Consider the following 25,350-nt stretch of genomic DNA (forward strand, 5'->3'; position numbering starts at 1 on the left):
CAAAATTGGGGTGAACCGCATGCCGTATTTTAAATTATTTTATTTTTAATAATTTAAAAAAACAAAACACATGCGGTTCCTCTTATTTTAATACACAGGCAAGATAAGTGCATGGCTGAAGTCTGCAGCCTGTATCAGTATGCTTTATCTGTGCTGCGTATCATAATATGGGGGGAGCCTACTCCAGTTTATTTATTTATTTTTACAACACGATAGTGATCTGCAGACAGAGTCTGTGATTGCAAGCAGCCAGACATGCTGTCACACAGACTGGGCGCACATCTGACTGCAACCAATCACAGATGCTAGGACTGCCAGCGGGTCGGCAAGCAGTGAATATTGATGAGTAATAATGAGCGACCCCAGAAGAAGAGTGAGCGGCCTGGAAACAGTTACACCTGTGCCGGAGAGTTTGAAGCACTTGCTCCAATTACCCTATCCCTTCTACCACCATTTTTACGTATCGTATTAAGGGTTCTCACAGATTTATATCAAGACCAGCGTCCGGCCAGATATACAGGATCAATATTAGTCTGGAACCAGATTTTTTTTTAATTCCGGTTAGATCCGCCGTTCCTGGTTAACAGCGAGCCTGCCTATCACTAATGAGGTTATACACGGCTCATTACTAGAGTTGAGCGCAGTTCGAGGTTCGCCAGTTCACGGTTCGAGTGATTTTGGGGGGTGTTCTAGATCGAACTAGAACTCAAGCTTTTTGCTAAAATCTCGACAGTTCGAGTTACGTTCGAGAACGGTTCTATCAGCAAAAGCAGGGCTTTTTACAGCTACAGTGTGCAGGGAGCCATGGCTGGCAGCCTGCCAGAAGCTGGTAACCAAGATAAACATCGGGTATCCAAGCAAAGCGCTTTGGTTAGTAACCCGATATTTACCCTGGTTACACGTGCAGGGAGCCGCCACTTCCCCGCTAGGCTCTGCCCCCTCCTGCCACTCAGCATGTACACACACACAATCACACTCACCTGTCCCCAGCCATGCAGTCCCCGGCACTGACGTCCTCAGCGCCACATGGCCCCACTAGGCTCCACCCACTTCGCACTCCGCCGCCCGCACACATGGCCCCACTAGGCTCCGCCGACCTCGCACCCGTACACATTACCTCGCTAGGCTCTGCCCACCTCGCACCGCACACATGGCCCCGCTTGGCTCTGCCCACCTCGCACCCGCACACATTACCCCGCTAGGCTCCGCCCACCTCGCACCCGCACACATGGCCCCGCTCGCCTAGGCTCCACACACCTCGCACCGAACACATTACCTCACTAGGCTCCGCCTACCTCGCACCCGCACACATGGCCCCGCTCGGCTAGGCTCCGCCCACCTCGCACCGCACACATGGCCCCGCTTGGCTCCGCCCACCTCGCACCCGCACACATTACCCCGCTAGGCTCCGCCCACCTCGCACCCGCACACATTACCCCGCTAGGCTCCACACACCTTGCACCGAACACATTACCCCACTAGGCTCCGCCCACCTCGCACCGCACACATAGCCCCGCTAGGATCCGCCCACCTCGCACCCGCACACATTACCTTGCTAGGCTCCGCTCACCTCGCACCCGCACACATTACCCCACTAGGCTCTGCCCACCTCGCACCCGCACAGATTACACCGCTAGGCTCCACCCACCTCGCACCCACACACATTACACCGCTAGGCTCCGCCCACCTCGGGCCACACACATAGCCCCGCTAGGCTCCGCCCACCTCGCACCCGCACACATCTCGCTAGGCTCCGCCCACCTCGCACCCGCACACATTACCCCACTAGGCTCCGCCCACCTCGCACCCGCACACATTACCCCGCTAGGCTCTGCCCACCTCGCAACCGCACACATTACACTGCTAGGCTCCGCCCACCTCGCACCGCACACATAGCCCCGCTAGGATCCGCTCACCTCGCACCTGCACACATTACCTCGCTAGGCTCCGCCCACCTCGCACCCGCACACATTACCCCACTAGGCTCCGCCCACCTCGCACCGCACACATGGCCGCGCTCGGCTAGGCTCCGCCCACCTCACACCGCACAGATGGCCCTGCTTAGCTCCGCCCACCTCGCACCCGCACACATTACCCCGCTAGGCTCCGCCCACCTCGCACCCGCACACATTAGCCCGGTAGGCTCCACACACCTTGCACCGAACACATTACCCCACTAGGCTCCGCCCACCTCGCACCGCACACATAGCCCCGCTAGGATTCGCCCACCTCGCACCCACACACATTGCACCGCTAGGCTCCGCCCACCTCGCACCCGCACACATTACACCGCTAGGCTCCGCTCACCTCGCTCCACACACATAGCCCCGCTAGGCTCCGCCCACCTCGCACCTGCACACATTACCTCACTAGGCTCCGCCCACCTCACACCCGCACACATTACCACACTAGGCTCCGCCCACCTCACACCCGCACACATTACCCCGCTAGGCTCCGCCCACCTCGCACCCGCACACATTACACCGCTAGGCTCCGCCCACCTTGCACCACACACATAGCCCCGCTAGGCTCCGCCCACCTCGCACCACACACATTACCCCGCTAGGCTTCGCCCACCTCGCACCGCACATATAGCCCCGCTAGGCTCCGCCCACCTCGCACCCGCACACATTACCTCGCTAGGCTCCGCCCACCTTTCACCACACACATGGCTCCGCTTGGCTCCGCCCAACTCGCACCCACACACATTACCCCGCTACGCTCCGCCCACCTCACACCGCACACATAGCCCCGCTAGGCTCCGCCCACCTCGCACCCGCACACATTACCTCGCTAGGCTCCGCCCACCTCACACCTGCACACATTACCTCGCAAGGCTCCGCCCACCTCGCACCCGCACACATTACCTCGCTAGGCTCCGCCCACCTTGCACCGCACACATGGCCCCGCTTGGCTTACCTGCGGTGATGAAGTCCTGCCCTCCCGACCTCAGCGCTGACACTGTCCTCCATGGCTGCCGCTTCACATCTGTCACTGAGGCCCGAGACTGTCACTAGCAGTGACGTCACGGGCCTCTCGCGATACTTGGCTGTGAAGGTGATTGAAGTCAGTGTGCAGTATCAGCAGTGTAGGAGATCAGCGCAGGTAATGTACCTCGCTGACAGCAGCACTTGTCATGCCCTGCAGTGACCTGGGCTGACCTTCTGATGTTAGCTCAGGTCACTGCATTGCTCTCCAAGCCAATGGGGAACATCCTGCTCTTCATTGACTGGGACAGTGTGGATCTTCATGGGAACCCCTTGGATTACAGCAGACCTGGATTTGTTTTTCTTTCTAATAAATTGGTGAAAGAGGCTATGTGTTGGGCAGTGTTTTTTCAAATAAAAATGTGTTTGTCGTCTATTTTTTTTTTTTTATTACTGACTGGGTTGGTGATGTCGGGTATCTGATAGACGCCTGACCTCACCAACCCCAGGGCTTGATGCCAGGTGACATTACACATCTGGTATTAACCCCATATATTAGCCCGTTTGCCACTGCACTAGGGCACGGGATGAGCTGGGGTGAAGCACCAGGATTGGCGCATCTAATGGATGCGCCACTTCTGGGGCGGCTGCGGCCTGCTATTTTTAGGCTGGGGAGTGTCCAATAACAGTGGACCTCCCTAGTCTGAGAATATCAGACCCCAGCTGTCTGCTTTACCTTGGCTGGTGATCCAATTTGGGGGGGACCCTAGTTTTTTTTGTAATTATTATTATTTATAAAATAATTATAAAAAGCCTGGGGTGACCTCCACATTGGATCCCCAACCACGGTAAAGCTGCCAGCTGTGGTTTTCAGCCTACAGCCTTCTGCTTTACCCTAGCTGGCTATCGAAAATGGGGAGACCCCACGTCATTTTTTATAAACTATTTTTTTAAATAAAAAAAATTAATGGGCTTCCCTGTATTTTGATTGCCAGCCAAGGTAACGCCAGGCAGATGGGGGTGGCAACCCGTAGCTGTCTGCTTTATCTGCGCTGAGAATCAAAAATATCGCGGAGTGCTATGTCATTTTTTTAATGATTTATTTTTACAGCACTGTCATGTCAGGCAATCTAAATACAGGGAAGCCTTTTTTTTTTTTTTTTTAGCTATTTAAATAAATAATTAAAAAAAATATATATGGGCTCCCGCTGCATTTTTTTGTATTGCTAGCTGATGGTAATCCGAGCAGCTACTGGCTGCTAACCCCCACTGCTTGGTGTTACCTTCACTGGCAATGGAAAATGCAGGGAAGCTTTTTTGCCAAAAAACTAAAAAAAAAATGACGTGGGCTTCGCCATATTTTTGTATGCTAGCCAGGTACAGCAGGCAGGTACGGGCTGCCCGTAACCCCCAGCTGCCTATTTGTACCCGGCTGTGAACTAAAAATATAGGGAAGCCCTTTTTTTAATTATTTCATGAATTTCATGAAATAATTAAAAAAAAAATGACGTGGGCTTCGCCCCATTTTTGTGTCCAGCCGGGTACAACTAGGCAGCTGGGGATTGGATCCGCAGCACAGGTTAGCCCGAGGTTTCTGGGCCCCTCTGCTGCGAATTGCAGTCCGCAGCCACCCCAGAAAATGGCGCTCTCATAGAATCGCCATCTTCTGGCGCTGTATCCAACTCTTTCAGCAGCCCTGAAGCCGGGTGGCTTGCTGGGTAATAATGAGTTAATACTGGCTTTGTTTTACTAGCTAGTATTAAGCCAGAGATTCTTAATGTCAGGCACGTTTGACCCAGCCATTAAGAATCGCCAATAAAGGGTTAAAAAAAACACCACACAGAAAAAATATACTTTAATAGAAATAAATACACAGACACACTTAGAGACTCCATCTTTATTACCCCCTGTAACCCCTCCACGATGCATGCTCTTCTGTCTTCTTTCTCCTTCAACACTTGCAGCTTTGTCTGCTCCATCAGATAGCAGTGCATGGGAGAAAGGACGCTGTGCTCCGTTCAGAAATCACTCTGTGAGAGTGACCACAGACTCCCGGCTGTAAGCGGTGGCACGGGTTGCCATAGCAACGGTGCTCCGATCACGTGATTCCGCTGCGTGCTGGTAGCAGGACGTCCCCATCACCGCTACCAAGCGCGTTGCTATGGCAACGGTGATCTCCGTTATTGACTGGCTGTGTCACCGGTTAGGAGCCGGCTTCTGCGGACGCTGGTAACTACAGTAAACATCGGGTAAGCAAGAAGCCCTTTCCTTGGTTACCCGATGTTTACCTTCGTTACCAGCGTCCGCCGCTATCACGCTGTCAGTGCCAGCTCCCTGCTCCGTGCACACATAGCCAGACTACACATCGGGTAAAATTAACCCTGTGTGTACTCTGGCTAGGAGTGCAGGGAGCCAGCGCTATGCGGTGTGCGCTGGTAACCAAGGTAAATATTGGGTTGGTTACCCGATATTTACCTTAGTTACCAAGCGCAGCATCGCTTCCACGCGTCGCTGCTGGCTGGGGGCTGGTCACTGGTTGCTGGTGAGATCTGCCTGACAGCTCACCAGCAACCCGTGTAGCGACGCTCCAGCGATCCCTGCCTGGTCAGGTTGCTGGTGGGATCGCTGGAGTGTCGCTTAGTGTGATGGTACCTTAAGGGAACGGGGAAACAGAGCGGGGAGTCGACCGTGTGCAAGAGCATGTCGCCGGTACACGGCGATACACAAACGTGCACTGTGTAACAGAGGGATGCAAAGACAGGTCCTACATGACGCGTCATAATCATGTGACCAGTCTGTAGCCAATGAGATAATAGACATGTGACTGGTCACATGGCTATTTTGACGTCATGATAGGTCCTGCATCACTGCTGGCAGTGCTGGTTACTGAGAAGATTCAGCGATCATCGGATGGAATAGCGGCAGGAGACAGAGTGCAGGACGGATCACGGGGACAGGTAAGCGTTATGGCAATGTTTAACTGTATGTGTACATTTATAATGTGTTTTTATGTGTTTGTGGTTGCCTCCCATTGTTTCCTATGGGGCTCGAGTGGTTCGCCGAACCGAACTCGAACCAGATCTCGGTTCGGCGAACCGAACTCGAGCCGAACCGAGGCCGGTTCGCTCATCTGTACTCATTACTAAATAGGACTGCCTGGCAGCAGGTTTTCTAGCTCTCTAGTGATAATCTCCTGCCGATAAAGCTAGAGATTTTATCAGAACTATTGCAAGCAACCCAGTAAGGGATACATACCTGAAATCAGAGTTTTTGCCACTATATTATTCTGCTCTCTGGTTAGGTAGCAAAAATCTGGTAACAGATTCTCTTTAGTTTTCCAACAGAACATAGAATAGTTAACCAGTTTAAAGGGAATCAGTCATGTCAAAAGACACTATTAACCCCCAGATATGCAGTTAATCTGTGGCTTAATAATGTTCCAAAGCCATGCGACAACCATAGTGAGCAGCAACTGTAGCAATGCCCATGGCACTGACTGATGGCTGGCTCAGCACTGATGCTCTTCAGAGTCAGCTGTCAGTCAGTGCTAGAGTTGTGGTTACAGTCGCCACTTACTATGCACTGAGTGGTGACTGGAACCATGCCTGCCGTACCTCTATGACTGAAAGCCAGAGGCGGTTGGGAAGAGTATTGTTAAAGGGACTCTATCAGCACAGAATGACTGTTCAAGCCAAGTACAGGTGCTCATGCTTCATGGAAGGGTTAGTCATCTAAATCTACCTTCCGACCAGCTTGTTTTCTCTCTATCTCCACCCTTCCCTTTTCTTTGATGGCTCTGGATTAATAGAGCTATAGAAAGGTGAACATAGATGGAAATCAATCAGGTGCAAAGGTGTATTTAAATGGTTAGCCCCATGATGAACGAGCATCTGTGCTGATAGACTCCCTTTAATATCCTACTGGCAGTCGGGCTTGCATTGCAACAGCCGTACAACTTCAAAACGCTACTATCCTACAGATTAACCCTATATCTGCAGGTTAATACTGTTTTTTTTTTACTTCACAGGTTCTCTGTAACAAATTCTGCATAGTAACCATTGGAGCACCATATAGCATTTCTAGTGTCACACCGTGACTAGCAGGGTTATACCAGATGAAAGCGAGCCCCTAACAAGCACCGCCACAAACAGGGTATACCGGGGCCATGCCTCCCCCTTCCTCTCCTATTTACATAGAATCTCATCAGCACCAACTGCCATCTCGTTTCTCGGTAATGGGAAAGTCTTCACTGAACACAGATTTTACAATAGAACTGAGAATTATGACATTGTCTGATCAATTTTGGTAGGGAAAGAATCGGATTTGTCTGATAAGTCATGTGACACATTTTCTTAGTTTTAAGTGTACAATAGTACAATTTATTTATAAAATAAATATTAAAAAGATGTTTACGTTTTAAATGCAGTGCTACAAATCCTCTACAAAGATGAATACAGCTCATTCCTTCCCCTCCATGTACATTGACTGCGGCTACTGTATAAAATGAGGTGCATACTTCTAGGGTTATTCTCCATCAATCTTTAGGAGTACATTACTCCCTAGCCTCCCTGTTGTCAACTTGCCAGGCTTGGCTGTGTTGCTAGAACAAACTTTGCATTCCACAATACTTCAAGCAGAGGCAGCTTTGCATCTATAGTACCGAGACATTGAAGCTTCCTGGATCCAGAAATTCAGCCAGCTAGAAACCAGTGCTGATGATAAGCTCTATAGCAAAGAGCTGACTGATGTACACTTTTTCCCTGAAAACTGGCCACCTCTAACAGACTGCAGATATGGCCAGTAACCTACTCATCGAGCAATAGCCTTAAAAAACCCTATTTTCTTGACACAGAAAATATAATATGTATAAGGCTATGTGCGCACTTAGCGTTTTTACCTGTGTTTCCGCAGCGTTTTGAACTGCAGCGTTTTAATGCCAAAAGGCATGCGTTTTGATTTTCAAGCAAAGTCTATAGGAAATAGGGATTTCTTGTGCGCACAATGCTGTTAAAAACGCAGCGTTTTAGTTGCTGAAATGTTGGCAAAAACTCAGCATTTAAATAAGCAGCATGTCAATTTTTTTTTACATTTGGGCTGCGTGTTGCTAACATTGAAGTCAATGAGAAGTTGCAAAACGCAATTAACTTCAAAATTCTATCTTTTTACATGCTTTTTTGATGCAGAAAACATGCTTTTTGGACCACTTAATTGCATGCATTTGTGACAAAATATTAATGGCATGATATGTCCCTTTACACATACACATAGTCCGACAATTAAATGTATGAAAATAAATAAATGTAATTTTATGCATAAATATTAGCACAAAGTTATGATTTTAATAAACTAAGCCATTTTTTGTATGATTTTAATATTGATATTTGTTATCTTTTTTTTTTATAGTGTATGTATGTTTAATCTTTATTTAGCATTGTATTTGTAGTCAAAACGCATCTGATTTTAAGCAGTGAAAAAGCATGTAAAACGCGGTAAAAATGTAAGCGTATTTATAGAGTTTATTTATAGAGTTTTTGTGGTCAAAACCAAATTTGACAAAAAACATTTCTGCCAGAGGATGCATTTAGAACTGCAACTACCTCGACGCAAAGTGCGCACATAGCCTAAATATCATTTTAATAAGTTGGGAGCAGAAAACTTGTTTGTCTTTTACAAGCATTGTGTAATTTTAGACATTAATGCGGGCATCACATGAGACGATCTATCGTGCGATCGCACGAGCGATCGCACCCGCCCCCGTCGTTTGTGCGTCACGGGCAATTAGTTGCCTGTGGCGCACAGTCATTTACCCCCATCACACGCACTTACCTGCTGAGCGACGTCGCTGTGGGCGGCAAACATCCTCTTCCTGAAGGGAGAGGGACGTTCGGCGTCACAGCGACGTTACACAGCGGCCGGCCAATAGAAGTGGAGGGGCGGAGATGAGCGGGACGTAAACATCCCGCCCACCTCCTTCATTCTGTATAGCCGGTGGCCGCAGGTAAGCTGTGTTTGTGGTTCCCGGGGTGTCACACGGAGCGATGTGTGCTACCACGGGTACGATGAACAACCGGCGCAGAGAAGAAGAATCGACTTTTTGAAAATGAGCGACGTGTCAACGAGCAACGATAAAGTGAGTATTTTTGCTTGTTCACCGTCGCTCGTAGCTGTCACACGCTATGATATATCAAAAGATGCCGGATGTGCGTCACTTACGACGTGACCCCGCCGACATATCACACGATATATCGTCTTGTGTGACGCCCGCATTAGGCTGTGCGCACACTGAGTTTTTTGTTGCAGATTTGGTGCAGTGTATTGTGCTGTTTGTTGCTCAAATCTGCACGTCTATCCTTCTCCAGCAAAGTCTATGAGCATTCTAAACTGCTGTACGCACGTTGCTTCTTTTTTCCTTTCAGTTTTGTGTGCAGAAAAAATCTGCAGCTTATCAATTGTTGGTTACGTTTTTGTCCTGCGTTTTTTTTTATCCCTTCCAGGCACAATTTAACATAAGAACGCATGGCAAAAAAACTCACCAAAAAACGCAGGCATTTTTATAGTGAGTTTTTCTGCCACAAGGTGCATTTTTTGGAGCAGAAAATTTCTGCCCCTTTTCTGCATTGTGTGCACATTCCCTTAACCCCTTTACGACTAACGACATACTTGTACATCCTTGGTCACCTACTTCCGGTTCCTGAGGGCTGCAACGACGAGCCTGTGGTATTCCCCACACGTCTGCTGATCTGATCAGCAGACGTGTGTGGCTAACATGCACAGGTAGATTGGAGATCCACCCGCACCTGTTAACTCCTAAGGCTATGTGCCCACGCTGCGGAAAATGCGCGGATTTTGCCGCGGATTTCTCGCGGAAAAGCCGCGGATTTTCCAGAAATCTGCAGCACAGCTACTCCCCAGCCATTTCAATGGCATTTTGGAAATGCTGTGCCCACGCTGCGGATTTTTCCGCAGCGGAAATCGTGCGGATTTTCGTGCGGAAAAATCTGCAGCATGTCAATTATTGTTGCGGATTTTCGTGCGGATTTTGCCTATTGAATTTAATTAAAAAAAAAATCACAAAAGCCGCAGATACAGAGTCCCGTGGGCACATAGCCTTAGATCGCGCTGGTGTCAAACACTGACAGCATAATTTAAATTCCCGCATCGGAGATCACGCCGTTACCCGCTGCTATTGGCGGCCCCATGATGCAATCATGGGGCGCTAACTTATTGCCATGGTAGTGCGTGCTCAGCTGATGATCCCTAATGCTGCCATCACTCACTTCTTGTGTGAGCCGACAGAGTGTCGGCACTCACAGGAGATGAGCATTTCTGCTGATCAGAGCGATACTGCCCTGGTTAGCAGAAATGCATAGGTGATCGGATTGTGCAGTGCTAAGTTCCCTAGGGTACCTAGTAAAGTAAATAAAAAAAGTTTTAAAAAATATGAAAAAAAACCCCACTAAAAGTTCAAATCACCCCTTTTTCCCCCCCATTGAAAATAAAACAGTGAAAAAAAAAATACACATATTTGGTATCGCCACATTCAGAAATGCCCGATCAAAAAAAAAAATCAATTATTCTGATCGGTACACGGTGTGGAGTAAACGAAATTTCAAACACCAAAATTATGTTTTTTGGTCACTGCAACATTTTTTTAAAATTCAATAACAGGCGTTCAAAACTTCAGATCTGTACAAAAATAGTATAATTAAATACATTAGCACAAAGCGGAAAATATAAGCCATCACTGAGCCCCATATCCCAAAAAATGAGAACTACGGGTCTCGGAAAATATTGACAAAAGCACTATTCTTTTTTGGACAAACTTCTGAATTTTTTTTCACCACTTAGATAAAAGTGAAACTATACACGTTTGGTATCAACAAACTCGTACTGATCTGGGAATTCACACGTCAGTTTTACCATATAGTGAACATGGTGAATAAAAATAACATTGTGCAATTGCAATTTTTTTTGCAATTTCACCGCATTTGGATTTTTTTTTTGCCATTTTCCAGTACACTATATGGTAAAACTAAAGGATTCATTCAAAAGTACAACTCGTCCTGCAGAAAAAAAAGCCCTCATAAGGAAAAACTGATGTAAAAATAAAAAGGTTAAGGCTTTTGGAAGAAGGGGAGGAAAAATTAAAAATGAAAGACGGAAAATTGCCCTGGCGTGATTCGCGACACAAGTAGGATGGACTGTCTCACTGCCTCCATCAATAACTGCTTGGACTCTTTCCAGAAATATTGGCCCAATGGAACTTGTATGCAGCTGGCTGAGAGATTAGGACTGGTTATCACAGTCCCTTTATGCGCCGAATGGATTGCAAATATGATATGTTCAGGTCCTTTTCCTCCCTTGACTTACAACACATTTTCCCCTCTGGCTGTGTTTGTGTTGTGTGTCCTCCCTTGTATGTTCTTATATGTAAAACATTTTAGTGATCATTTTACTTTATTTTGCACCAACTTTTCTTTTGTGAAAAGATGAAAACCTTGTTATTAATAAACAGTAAAAAAAAAAAGGAATTACCAACAGGTTTTTACTATGCTATCTGATTCCAGAGATTTATCTCATAACCCTCCCCCCAATTTTATTTTGCAAATTTCTGATTTATTTTCACTCATAAAATAATAAAAATTGGATTACATTATTTCTGTAATCTTACGAGTAAAAAGAATTATATTGCAAGGTCATGTTTTACCACAAAATGTACTCCGTAAAAACAATTTCCAATTAACCATATCAGAATTGTGTTTTATTCACAATATCTTCTAATTGGAATTTTCCCCTCGTTTTCCAGTACATTATGTGGTAAAATGAATGGTGTCATTCAAAAGTACAACTTGTCCCACAAAAAAACAAGCCCTCATATGTCTATGTAGACAGAAAAATAAAAAAGTTATGGCTCTCGGAGAAAGGGAAGATAAAGACAAAGCTTGAAATTTTTTGGGTGGGGTTTGTCTGTGGGGTTTTGGGCATTATACAGGATTTTTTTTGTAACTGTGCCTCTGTTCATGCCATGCAATATCCACGCCATGTTTCCTGCCCCCTAATTCATTAAAAAAATACAAGATATTTTTTGTAGGCTTCAGATCATCCTTAGCAGATTTGCCAACTGTTCATTGAGACCAGAAGGTTTCCTGTTTGGTTTTTTTCAGCAGCCTTTCAGACATTTCGAATAGTTTATATGCATGCTTTAATCTATTTCCATTTTATAAGATACAAAAGTTTAATAGAACCGGAACTATTTGCATAAACAAATAATGATCATAGAGGTAAAGCAATTAAGTAAAACAAATAAGGAAGATATTGATACAATAAATCTTACATTTTTTGTTTCAATATTAAAGTTACCGTAAATATATTGTTCTATTAGGCGATAAATAAAATATATTAAATTCTATATTTCATTTCATACAATTTAGATATACAATTTAACTCTTTGGTTGCGTTATATAGCATATGTTTGTTATTACCACAATATTTTAGTATGAAAAAAGGGTAGGAGAATAAAGCCAATAATTTAGAGTATATTGTATAAGACCAATATACAGTGTTTTCATCAGTAGAGCATCAAAAGTTTCAAAATGAGAAATTTAATGAGGAAATTCTTGCAACAGGAAATGGTTAAATATGTGTCAGTACACGCAGTAAATGAATACATCAATTCCATTTTTACTATACACGTTAAAAAGGTAAGTAAACATTCTTTGATTAAAAAGTAGAAATGAGAGAACCCGCACTGTAAGGCTATGTGCGCACGTTGCGTACTAGCCCTGCAGATATTTCTGCAGCGATCTGAAGAGCACATGTGCGCTTTAGATCGCTGCAGAAATGTCCGTAGTGAGCGCCGATTCCATGCGCTCTGCCTGCAGCTCCTCCCATAGACAGAGCAGGAGCTGCCGGCAAAGCGCAGGAAAGAAGTGACATGTCACTTCTTTTTGCACAGCGCTTCGGCAGTAGCCGAAGCGCTGCGCTCTGAGACGCCACGTGCGCACGGCCCCTGCACAATCTCCATAGACTGTGCAGGGGACGCAGGACGCATGCAGTTACGCTGCGCTGAAAGTGCAGCGTAACTGCATGAATTTACGCAACGTGCGCACATAGCCTAAAAGTCCAGATCCACTCAGTTTCAAAGATATCCGGGCCTTAGGATTCCAGGTGTTTGATCCGGATTCGGCACTCAAGAAATTTTAAAAAATAAAGCAAAAATAAAGAAAATAAGAATGAAGCGAGCGCTTCATACTTACCGAGGCTCCGTCGCGGCTGTACGCTGCTTTCCTTCACTTCCGAGGCCACTCATCATTGATCCTCTATATGCGCTGCTTTCCCTGCCCGCCGGCCATCCTGCCGTCTGTGATTGGTTGCAGTCAGATGCGCCCCAGCCTATGTGACAGCATCTGCCTACAACCAATCACAGGTGCTGTCTACGGGTCAGTATATGATCTAAAAATAAATAAATAAAGCAATTGGCATACGGTCCCCCCATATTATGATACCCAGCACAGATAAAGCATATGACTACATGCTGTAGCCCCCAGCCATGCGCTTATTTAGGCTGTGTATCAAAACCAGAGGAACCACATGTGGCTTTTTTAACTATTTAAATAAATAATTAAAAAATAAAATACCCAGCCATGATGAAGCCCAACAACTGGGGCAAGTATTCTTAGACTGGGGGCCATGGTTTTTAGGCCGCCACGTAGCCTAAAAATAACAACCTGTAGCTACCCGAGATTGTCGCTTCCATTAGATGCAACAAGCTCAGCACTTTACCCAGATTTTCACGATTGCCCTGGTGCCGTATCAGTCGGAGTAATGAGGGGTTAATAACAGTGAACAATTGTCATCAAGCCCAAAATTAGTGATCGATCTATGAGATCCCCATCACTAATCCTAAAAGTAAAAAGAAATACACAAACACCAAGAAAAATCCTTTATTTGGAATAAAATACAAAACCACCCTCTTTCACCACTTTATTAACCTCCCCAAAACACCCCTGCAAGTTTGAAGTAATCCACACGAGGTCTCACGATAGTCCTGGCTCTGTTACATCCGAGCCTGGAGAGACCGAAAACATGTCCAATCTCTCCAGGCTCCTGGAAACACTGGTAAGAAGGACCCAGCTGGCAGCAGTTATGTCACTCACTTCATTGGAATTTATACTCAGGTTCCTGCATTATGACCTCTGGTGACCTGAAGCACTCTGGCTGAAAGTGACAGTGCCAGCCTGGTATCAGGGAGTGCAGCCCACACCCCCCTGCTGGCATTATCACCGTTAAAGTGCAGGGCCATGTCCCATACCCTGCTAGCACTTTAACAGTGACAGTGGCAGCAGAGGGGTGCAGGGTGCTCCGCACTCCCCGGCCGGCACTGTAAGTGTTGAAGGGCTGGTGGGCACTTTAACAGTGACAGTGAATGCAGCGGGTGCAGGTCAGCCACGATCAGCTGTGATGTCACTAAGGGAAGGAGAACCATGGGAACCTTTTCTGCTGTGACCGCAGCTTACCTGAGTGACATCACTGCTGATCACGGCTCATTCCCTGCCTGGAGTTACAGCGTTTGTTCATGTTCCATGATCGCATTCTGTGACTTCAGATATATAGCAGAGCTTAATCGTCGTGGAACCTTGTGTGGATTACGTTGGATTTGCAGGGGTGTTTTGGGGGTTAATAATGCAGTCACTAAAGAAACACCTAAAAATCAGCCACCACCAAAAAATAAACCGTGAATAAAAGTTACCCAATGGATATCAATACTAGACATTATATCCCACCAATTACTGCTTGCTGCAGCCCTACAGTATTACCGTTCTAATTTATCTGTGTAGATTCTTGATATATAAAATTCTTCCCAAGTAGATTTAATTTGTATGAATATTTCAGCCACTAATGTTGGAGCAGCAATAGGCTTAGAACCACACATCTCATAGAATAGTATAAAATGCATATTTTTATTTTTGATATCTAAATAATACAAGAGGTCTGTTATTGAAATATTCCTACGTATGTGAGAAAATATTCAGCTTTCATAGCCTCCAGCATCCTGAACATGCACAATATGCTGCTCTATGATATTGGATTGGAAATGGCAAAGTATAATTTTGCAAGGCAGTAGATGCTGAGAAAATATTTGTCTTTAGATTCAATTTTATATTATACAATTCAGGATGTATTGGTCTTCACATATATTATATGGTATACAAATTATATGGAGGGGAACAACATAGTGATGAAATTATTTACACAAACATTTTTTAGAATATTGATGCAGATTTTTTTTTTAATTTTTTAAAATAATTAAATAAAAAATGTAATAAAAAAAAAGCAATGATTTACTTAAGAGTATTAAAATATCCACTTTTAATGATTTTAAATATACCATCACTAAGATGGGAATAACCCTTTCAAAACTCAAGCAGATGTTTATGTCTGTAATATAATCTATAATCATTGTCTTCTTTGCAATTTAAAGGGATTGGCCAGGACTTAGATTTTGAAAACCTATCCTTAGGATAAGTCATCAATATCAGATTGGCGGGGGTCTGATATTGGACCCCCCAGTAGCCACTGCACCGCTCCATACTCTGTGTAGTGGCCAGTCTACAGTACTGCAGCTCAGATTACATTCACTTTAAAGAGAGCTGAGGTACAGCACCGAGAATGGACAATACACATTGTATAGAGCTATGATGCTCCTGCTTTATACAATATGAACATCATTTGGCTATCTCAGGAGCTGTAAACATCTGATCAACTCTTGTCGTCTGGGTATTATGGCCACTTGTACTCTTACCCTCAGAGTTATCCTATAATCCTGTGCGGGAACTGAGGATCCATAGAATTTGAAGATGGAACATGCTTCTTTGTTAAAAGGTTATCATCATATTGCAAAATGATAGTATATTGCTAGGATATGCTATACCCTGAAAATAAATGTTTAAATGGGTTTGTCCACTTCTTGGACAACCCCTTCTTATTCCTCTTATTTGCCCCAGAAAAATAAATATGCCTATACTCGCCTCCAGTGTTTTAGATCATTGCCAAGTTGGAAAAGTTCACGTCTACTAAAGGCACAAAGTGATGATAGCATCTTCTCTTTCAATATAGAGCAGTACATCTGATGCCATGAATGATGTACCATGAATGCTCCCCAACACTAGCAGCACTCTTAGGCTAGGGCCCCACTTTGCGTTTATACCTGCTTTTCAGGTGCTTTTTGGGTGCGTTTTGAGAAGCACCTTCTTTATGCCAAAATGCTTGCGTTTTCATTTTACCAGCCATTTCAATCGCATTTGTGATTTTTCCGACCCCACTTTGCGTTTGTAAACACATCTGCGAATTTGCATATTTTTTGGCAAAAACCATGCTTTCAAAGAAGCAACATGTCAATTGTTTTTGCCATTTTGGGTGCGTTTTGCTAACATTGAAGTCAATGAGAAGTTGCAAAAACCAAGATTCCTTCAAATTCCTGCGTTTTACCTGCTTTTTATGTGCAGAAAACATGCGTTTTGGACTACCAAAACGCATGTTTTTTGGACATTAAAATAATGATTCTATAAGTCCCTTTACACACACACATAGTCCGACAATAAACTTTAAGAAAAATAATAATTTATTGCTATTTTTCAATTAAATAGTATATTACCGCTATAATTTTATTAAATATTTCTATTTCCTTCATTATTTCTAAAATTCTATATGTGTTCCTTTTTTTTTTTCTCTTTTTTTCATTTTGTTTGACTGTTTAAACTTTATTTAGAGTGTCTTGATGTTCAAAACGCATCTGTCAAAACGCAGATGAAAAAGCATGCAAAAAGAGCTGAAAACGCATCTAAAACGTGGTAAATACGCATGCGTTTTCAGCGCTAAATTTCAGAAAAAGGCAACTTTGGTCAAATCAATTAAGTCCAAAACGTGCGTTTAGAACTGCAAGTAGGAGAACGTAAAGTGGGGCCCTAGCCTTACAGCCCAGGATAAGGACACTGCCACCACCATGTTTCACCATGGCATCATGCATTTAGAAAATTGAATTTGGAAAAATGTTGTTGTTTAGAAAAGTTACATTGTTATAGCAATTTAGTACAAACTGACCCTCAACAGTGTGCATACATTTTAGTGAGATATGGTTGACACCTTGTTAGGCGAATCCGAAAATCTTCTTGCATGACACCATGTCTCTCCCTGAAAATAATGCAGGCATAGACAGTACTGCCTCCTTGTATCTCCCTGTATGGTAGTCATGCTGCAGTCTCTGATCCATTCACACTGGACTTAGCAGTGAAATCAGGTAATTTTCTGTTATGTTGTACTTACATTTTTAATTGATTGGGCCAATGTGTTTTTTTTGTGCAGAACAATTACAGTGGCTTGTCCATTACTGCACAGTTTACAACCTGGTTATATTATGTCATGAGCTCCAGTGGGATGACATGAGAGATAGCCTAAGAAATGCAATATGTGAATCGCTGGACGTATGGAAAAATGAACAAAGTGACACGCAAGTACTGGACGCTGAGAAGGTAGCAGAGGTTTGTATAGAACACACAGCCATCAACTATACTACACAGACTGTATGAAATGTAGATGATGTAGACATGTGTGAACATTGCTATTAAATGTCTACAAAATTGTAATCAATAAGTTACCTTAATGATACGTGGTGCTTAAAGACGACCTGTCACCTCACCAGGCCAAAAGAAGGCAGTGTTTGCACATATTTTATTCTTGCTGCTCCCTGAGTATTCCACTTTTTTTTTGTCTTAACTCTGCGATGCAGTTCCAGTGAATTCGGTCTTTTTATTTGGTGCCATTTTTTCTGTTTTTTGTTTTTTGTTTTTGTTTTTTTTTTAACCAAGAAGGTGTGGCTCATGGGATTCTCAGAATACAGCAATGCAAAACCAATTTATTTTCTATAAAATTGTTTTTATTGTGTTTAAGCAACAAAACATTAAAAATACAAAAAATATAAATGTAGTATCTCTGTATTTGTACTGGCCCGAAGAGTAAAGTTGTCTTATCACTTTTTACAACAAGGTGAATGATGTAAAAAAAGTAAAAACAACAATTCCTGAATTGCTCTCTCTTCTTGATTCTGCTTCACAAAAAGTGGAATAGATAGTGTTACAAAAAAATAATAACGCACATGTGCGTGTCAAATCGCTGCAGAAAGACTGCATAATGAATGCAGTTCTTTTGTTAAAAAAAAGCCGATTTCCTGCTCTCGGGATGTTGCCCCCACCATAGACAGAGTGGGAGCTGCATCCAGAACGCAGAAATAATTGACACGCTGCTTTTATGAACGCACGGATTTGGGTCAAAATTTTAGTATCTAAATCGCTGCGTTCATAAAAGCAGCGTGTGTACGTATCATGCACAAGCTTCATAGATTGTGCAGGGGACGCAGGACGCATGCATTTACGCTGCAGTGCTATACGCAGCGTAAATGCATGCTATTACGCAATGTGCGCATGAGCCCTAAGGCTCAGATCACATTTATCCTTTGTGCTATGCTGAGCAATTATACCGGGTTTATGTGTAATTCCCAGAAAGATGTGATTCATACAAAATTCCCAATAGAAAATTCACTATAATGACGCAATGGGAGTCACTTTTAACTTTCATCTGGACATGTCTTTTTAGGCACGCACAAAAGTGCGGTCAACAACAGGTTTGTACACCTTTGAAAAGACAGTCACCACAAAAGAGAGGCCAAACTGTGTCCAAAGTAACTCTGCTGCCTCATTAGTAAATGGATCCATCGGGGTTTTCACCGGAATCACAAAGCTCGGAGATGTAGCTGGCAACCCAAATATTAGTACTTAGCATAGAGCAGAGGATAAATGGGAAGTGATCAAAAATGTTCCGCCCCCCAAATTGCCACTAATAGCATTAAACTCAACAAGTTCCCCGTTAGGTTCGTCATCTGTCAACAGAGATATACTATAGGTGGCTTCCACTTTATTGGTAGCACAAAGGCTATAAAAAAGCTCTGACTCCCTCCAAAAAAGAAATCCAGCAAAATCTGCACTCTTAAATTCAAATGCACCCTCCCCCTTCTGACCACCACAATGTGCCTAATCCACAGTTAACATCTAAATGTTTGGCATTTTTGTAGTGATGAAATACCACTTAATTTAAGGGGTGTGTGTCTCTGAACCCAATGTACGGGCACTACAATGTACTGGGCATTGCAAGGACTTATTTGCAATTTTTAATTCTGCAATTTTCACTGTTTGACTCTAGGAGTGTTTTCCAGAAACAAAATTGTCTATACTCCTATAGATGAAATCCCAGAGTGTTGTGATTTCCAAAATGTGGACTTTTGAAGGTGTTTCTGCTGTTCTGGCTCTTGGGGGCTCTGCAAATGGAGTTCAGAAACTATTCTAGGAAAATCAGGGCTCCAAATTCAAGTAGTGCTCCTTCCCTTCTGAGCCCAGCCGTGTATCCAAACAGCACTGCACAGTCCCATGTGGAGTATTGTCACATACAGGAGAAATTGTGCAACATAATTTGTGGCCTTTTTCACCTATTCCCTTTGTGAAAATTGGAAATATGAGGCTAAAACTATATTTTAGTGGTAAAATATAATATTTTGTCTTCACTGCCCAATAGTATAATATTTTCAGACACACCTTTGATTTCAATATGCTCACTGCACCCCTAGATGAATTCATTGAGGCGGTCAGTTTATAAAATGTGGTGACTTGTGTGGGAATTCTGCTGTTCTAGCAGCTCAGATGCTTTGCTGATGTGACATGGCACCCGCAAATCATTCCAACAAATTCTGAAGACCAATATCGCGCTCCTTCCCTTGTGAATTTTATGTTGTGCCTCAAAATTAGTTTTCTACCTATATGGGGCAATGGCCCACTAAGCAAAAATTGTGTATCAAATTATATGGTCCATTTTTACCTATTACCCTTTTTGAAAATTGTAGTAACAGAAAAGAAAAGCGCAATAGGGTCTTAACGATAAAAACACTTGTGTGTAAAAGTAAAGTCCACTCAACTATAGCGGTTGTGCCAGTGACAACCCCTATAATAGCCGAAACGGTGCTTAGCTGCAGCTCCCCAAGGTGGGCAATTCAGGTATACAGGAGAAAATGTGATTTTTGCCGCGCTCACATCACAATGCTCGTATGGATTTAATTTATGTAGTTTTTATTCCATGTAGGTACAAGTCAACTCATTTCAAGTAACTCAGCCCTCTTCATCAGGACAGCAGACCAAAATGTTCTGTTCTTTTGGTCTGCTGTCCTGATGAAGAGGGCTGAGTGTTACGGGGGGGACTGGCAGATCAGGATAAGGTGGTAAATATCCCAATCGCCAGTCGGGGCCCACCGTGCTCCAGATGTCAAAGGAGCTGCTGGCAACCCGAAGGTTAGGCGGAGAATACAGAGCTGGGTGGCTCTAAGATAACCCAAGCAACCTGGGAACCAGTCACGTGTGTAGGGACACGTCAGACCGGACGACAACCCAGTTAGCGTTTTAGTGTACCTGGCGCTACACCGACCACGTGTGCAGCGAACATGTCAGGTCGGGTGGTGACCAGGTAGCATTGACCAGAAGACCGCCGCGAAAGCACCCTGTCGACCACGTATGTAGGACACATCAGGCCGAGCGATCCTCCGGTTAGCGTTTCTGGTCACATCTTGACTGGCCACATGTGTGAAGGACATGTCAGGCCAGGTGGTCACACCAGTAGCATTGACTGGGAAGCCAAAGAGGATAACAGGGTCCGCACACCCAACCCAGAAACTCCCTGTTAGCACCACAGGGGTCCTGGGGTACACTGTCCATGTGCGCAGGGGGCACAACCGGACAGGTGGCGCAGCAGCCACTGCCCAGTTAACACCACTGGGCTGCTGCAGCAAGACTGGAATGGCAGGAGGGAAGCACGGAACCTGACCCTGATGTGCTGAGCCATGAATCTTGGTGTGACAGGCACCGTTTGCCTAACCCTACCTACCGCTTCCAAACAAAGGCTTATGCCGCAATAGGCTCTGTACATGGAGGTGGTCTCAGAACAAGCATATGAGAAGACTGCGGACCTCTATGTTGTCTCCAGCCCCTTTTATAACCTGAGTCCGCCCCAAACCCAGGGTGGACTACAATGGCACCTCCAGGGTCCAATAGCAGCTTGCTATGTCATCAGCGACATCACCAGCGGCCTATCCGGAACCGCCACGTCATTCATGACCTCATGGCAGCCACGCCCCAAACACCTCACTAGTCAGCGTCTGATGACCAATGGCGAGGTGCCAGGTAATAGGGGTGGGCCTCCGCGAGCCAGTCCGGAGTGGCCATGTCATCAGGACACCTGATGCCCTCTGCCCTATCAGGGCCTGCCATCTCACGGACATGCCCAGTGAGGTCCTTACCGGACCTAGTCTCTGAAGCACTAAGTGCCTGAGCATGCTCAGTAGCCTGAACAACAGTCTCAGAAATCAGACTATCTGCCTGAGCTTGCCCAGTAGGCACAACACAGGACTTAGACACGGAAAATGGCTCTATCAGGCTGAGCATGCTCACTAGGCGAAATACTGGACTTAGGCTCTGGCTGGGGTAAATCGGTGCATGCATGCACACTAGCCGACTCTCCACGCTTAGACGTTGAGGAGGAAGCAGCCAGCTGGATGACCCGAGGCATGGCCTGGATGCAACAGGAACCGCAGCAGGCTGTTTGCGGCTTTGGCGGCGCCAATTCGTAACACTGAGTCCCTTGAAACGTGTTGACCTGTATCTACATGGAATTAAAAAGACCTTTTTGAAAATTAAAACTTTGGGGCCAAAGTGTCACGGTTGTCTCCCTGTTTTTGGAGACAAGTGACAGCTTTAAGACTGGAGCCTTTCATCTCCATCTGGCTCTCTGGCTTTTCCAGCAGTTCCTAGCTGAGTGTCTCAGCTGCAGCTGCTTTGTAGCCACGTCCCTTCAGGTTAAATAGAGGTGTTTCCCAGCTATATTTGCTGAAGATACAAATCCATTTGTATACTGACTGCCTTGGTGGAAGGAGCTTAGAAGGAGTATTCCAGAAGACAGAGTATATCCTTTGTTTGTTGCTGTTTCGGCCTGTTTGCCAATGTACTAGCTAGGACAACTACAGGGTTTTTCTCAGGGTCTCAGGTTCCTGCTCGGCGATAGTTGCGAAGACTGTATAGGGCCTGGCTAGGAGTGTGGGGAGAGCTGCAGGTGAGGATAGGTGTCCTATTTACTCTTTCTTTCTTATGGTACTGTCTGCTGTAGTTTTTGTTGGGCGTCAGATGTCTGTTGTTTGGACGTGTCTGCCATGTGTACAAATGACCCAAAATAACAGATTACTGGAAAAAATGTCATAACAAATTGTTGCGTTAAAGCAACATTTTTATGGTGAAAATATGTTTTATATATTTATAGCTCAACGTTATAAAATTCTTTGAAGCACCTGTGGGTTCAAGATGTTCACCACACATCTGCATAAATTTTTTGAAGGGTCTAATTTCCAAAGTGGGGTTACTTGTGGGCGAGATCCACTGTTTAAATACATCAGGGGTTCTCCAAACGTCACATGGTGTCCAATTTCGATTCCAGACAATTTTGAGCTGCAAAATTCAAATAGCGTTAATCCTTTGAGCCCTGCTGTGTGCCCAAACAGTATTTTTCCACCACATATGGGGTATTGGCATACTAAGGAGAAATTGCACAACAAATTATTTGATCCACTTTCTTCTATTACCCTTGTGAAAATGAAGAAATAGGGGTTAAAGCAACATTTTTGTGGAAATAAAATATTTTTTTATTTTCCCGGCTCAAAGCTATAAAAGCCTGTGAGGTACCTATGGTTTCAAGGTGCTCACCACACATCTAGATAAATTCGTAGTTTCCAAAATGGGGTGACGTGAGGTTTTTCCACGGTTTAGGCACATCAGGGACTTTCCAATCATGACATGGCCTCTGTTATCAGTTCCAGACAATTTTGCATTCAAAAAGTCAAATGATGCTCCTTTTCCGAACCCTGCCATGCGCCCAAACAGTAGTTTTCCATCACATATGGGGTATCGGCTTACGCAGGAGAAATTGCAGAACAAATTATATGGTGCATTTTTTTCCTGTTACCCTTGTGAAAATAAAAAAAAATTGAGGCTTAAGCAACTTTTTGTGGGAAAAGTCAAATTTTTTTTTTTCATTCCACAGTGCTTCAATTCCTTTGAAGCACCTAAAGGGTTAATTAACTTCTTGGAACTCGATCTCAGGGGGCCTATAATCTCATTAGGGTCTGTGAGGGGGATGACTGGAAAACCACATTTAATAAAGCAGAGGGGCACTATGAGAATCTGGTAATGCCCTTGGTCTCACCAATGCGCCTGCAGTGTTTCAACACTTTATTAATGATATTTTTGCTCATCTGTTGGGTAGATTTGTGGTCATTTACTTAGGTGACATTCTCATTTATTCCCAAGACCATAGCGCTCACAAAAATCATATTAAGCAGGTGCTACAGGTACTCAGGGCAAGTAGGCTGTACGCCAAACCTGAGAAATGTGTATTCACCTTTCAAGAATTGCCCTTCTTGGGGTATATCTTTTCCGCGTCTAGTTTCAGGATTGATCCCGCTAAGGAGAAAGCTATATTAAATTGAGATCATCCTGAAAATCTTAAAGCGCTACATTGGTTTTTAGGTTTTGCAAACTACTACAGAAAATTCATTCGAAATTTGCTAGACCTCTAACCGACATGACTAGGGGACAGACTTTTTCTGACTAGACGGAGAGTGTTATATGCACTTTTGAGTGTTTAAAGAGTTGTTTTCTGTCTGCTTCTGTACTTATACAGCCAGATGTTCTCTGCCTTTCACTGTGAAGGTGGATGTGCCTGAGGTTGAGGCGGGGGTTGTGTTGTTGCAGGGTCCCTCATTGGGTAAGCTTCGCCCGTGCGCTTTCTTTTCCAGGAAGTTGTCAGCCGCAGAACGTAACTATGACATAGGTAACAGGGAGTTACTCCCATCAAGTTGACATTTGAGGAATGGCGACACTTTATGGAGGGGGCCACTCACCCTATTACTGTCATTATGGATCATAAGAATCTGTTGTACCTCGAGACTACTAAGCATCTTCCTTGGAGACTAGCTCGGTGGTCATTGTTCTTTAACTGGTTCAATTTTTTTGTGACATACCGCCCTGGATCCAAAAACATTAAGGCGGATGCCTTATCTAGGTGCTTTCCAAGAGGGAAGCCTCAAGAAGATCCGGTGCCCATTCTGCAGAAAGGGGTAGTTATTTCAGAACTCATTACTGAGGTGGAGTCAGAGATTGCTGAGGCATAGAAAAAGGCACCACCTGGGGTTCCAGCTAACAGGTCATTTGTTTCCGTGAACCTTCGCTTTAAGGTTTTGGAGCAGCATCACGATTCTGTACTTGCTGGTCATCCTTGGGTGAAGGGTACATTGGATCTCCTATTGCGCCAATTTTGGTGGCCCAAGATCTGTACGGATGTTGTTTTCTACATGTCTGCATGTCCCATCTGTGCAGAAACCAGACCATCACACTCATGTCCGTCAGGGTGTTTGCTTCCTCTGGGTGTAGCTAGCAAGCCCGGGACGGACATATCAATGGTCTTTATTATGGGTCTACTCCCCTCTGCTGGGAATACGGTTATATTAGTAGTGGTTGACCGGTTTTCTAAGATTGCTACCTTTGTCGCTTTACCATCTTTGACGAATGCCAATACCTTAGCCCAGGTTTTTATTCGCGAGATTGTCAAACTTCATGGTGTCCCGTCTGACATTGTACCTGATAGGGGAACGCAGTTCATTGCTAGCTTCTGAAAGCTGTTCCCGGTTGGAGATCAAATTGTCAATTTGTCAAACAGTCAGATGGCCCACATGAACCAAAACCTGGAGTAATACGCTGTTTTGTATCTGATAAGCAGGAGGAGTGGTTGGCGATCCGTCCGCTGGCAGAATTCACGATTAACAACCACTAGCATGAGTCCTTTGGGTGTATGGGTAACACCCTCAGCTTTGTACATTACGTAAGGGTCACTCTTCCGGGGTCCCAGAGCAGGGTCAGGTAGGGTTGGCATTATCATCTAGTTGGTCTAAAGTTCAGCAGCACTTGCATAGCATGGGCTCTAGGTATAAACATGTGTCTGATAGTGGACGTATGCCTGGTCCAGACCTGTGGGTGATTGGGTGTGGTTTTCAACAAGGAACATTAGGCTTAAGGTACCGTCACTGAAGCTGTGACCTTGTGTTATTGGGCCTTTCAAGATCTCTGCAATTATCAATCCTCTGGCCTATCGTTTGGATTTACCAGAGGTATACAGAATCCATAACACAAGTCTCTTTTAAAGAGATTTGTGGGCTCAGGTACTTCACCTCCCGCCTCGCCACCTCTGATCTTGGTTGATGGAGTTCGAGGTGTTTAAGGTGATTGACTCT

General features: G+C 44.6%; 1 protein-coding gene across 1 annotated transcript in view; it reads left to right on the forward strand.

The window, feature by feature from the left end:
* Nucleotides 1-25,350, forward strand: part of TMEM232 (transmembrane protein 232) — a 383,971-nt gene that overhangs the window by 218,991 nt on the left and 139,630 nt on the right. The window contains exon 11 of the mRNA XM_075341901.1: nucleotides 17,289-17,464. Within this exon, the coding sequence (XP_075198016.1) occupies nucleotides 17,289-17,464 (176 nt within the window). The remainder of the gene's footprint in view (nucleotides 1-17,288; nucleotides 17,465-25,350) is intronic.

The sequence above is a fragment of the Anomaloglossus baeobatrachus genome, chromosome 1 (assembly GCF_048569485.1).
Source record: "Anomaloglossus baeobatrachus isolate aAnoBae1 chromosome 1, aAnoBae1.hap1, whole genome shotgun sequence".
Classification (NCBI taxonomy): Eukaryota; Metazoa; Chordata; class Amphibia; order Anura; family Aromobatidae; genus Anomaloglossus; species Anomaloglossus baeobatrachus.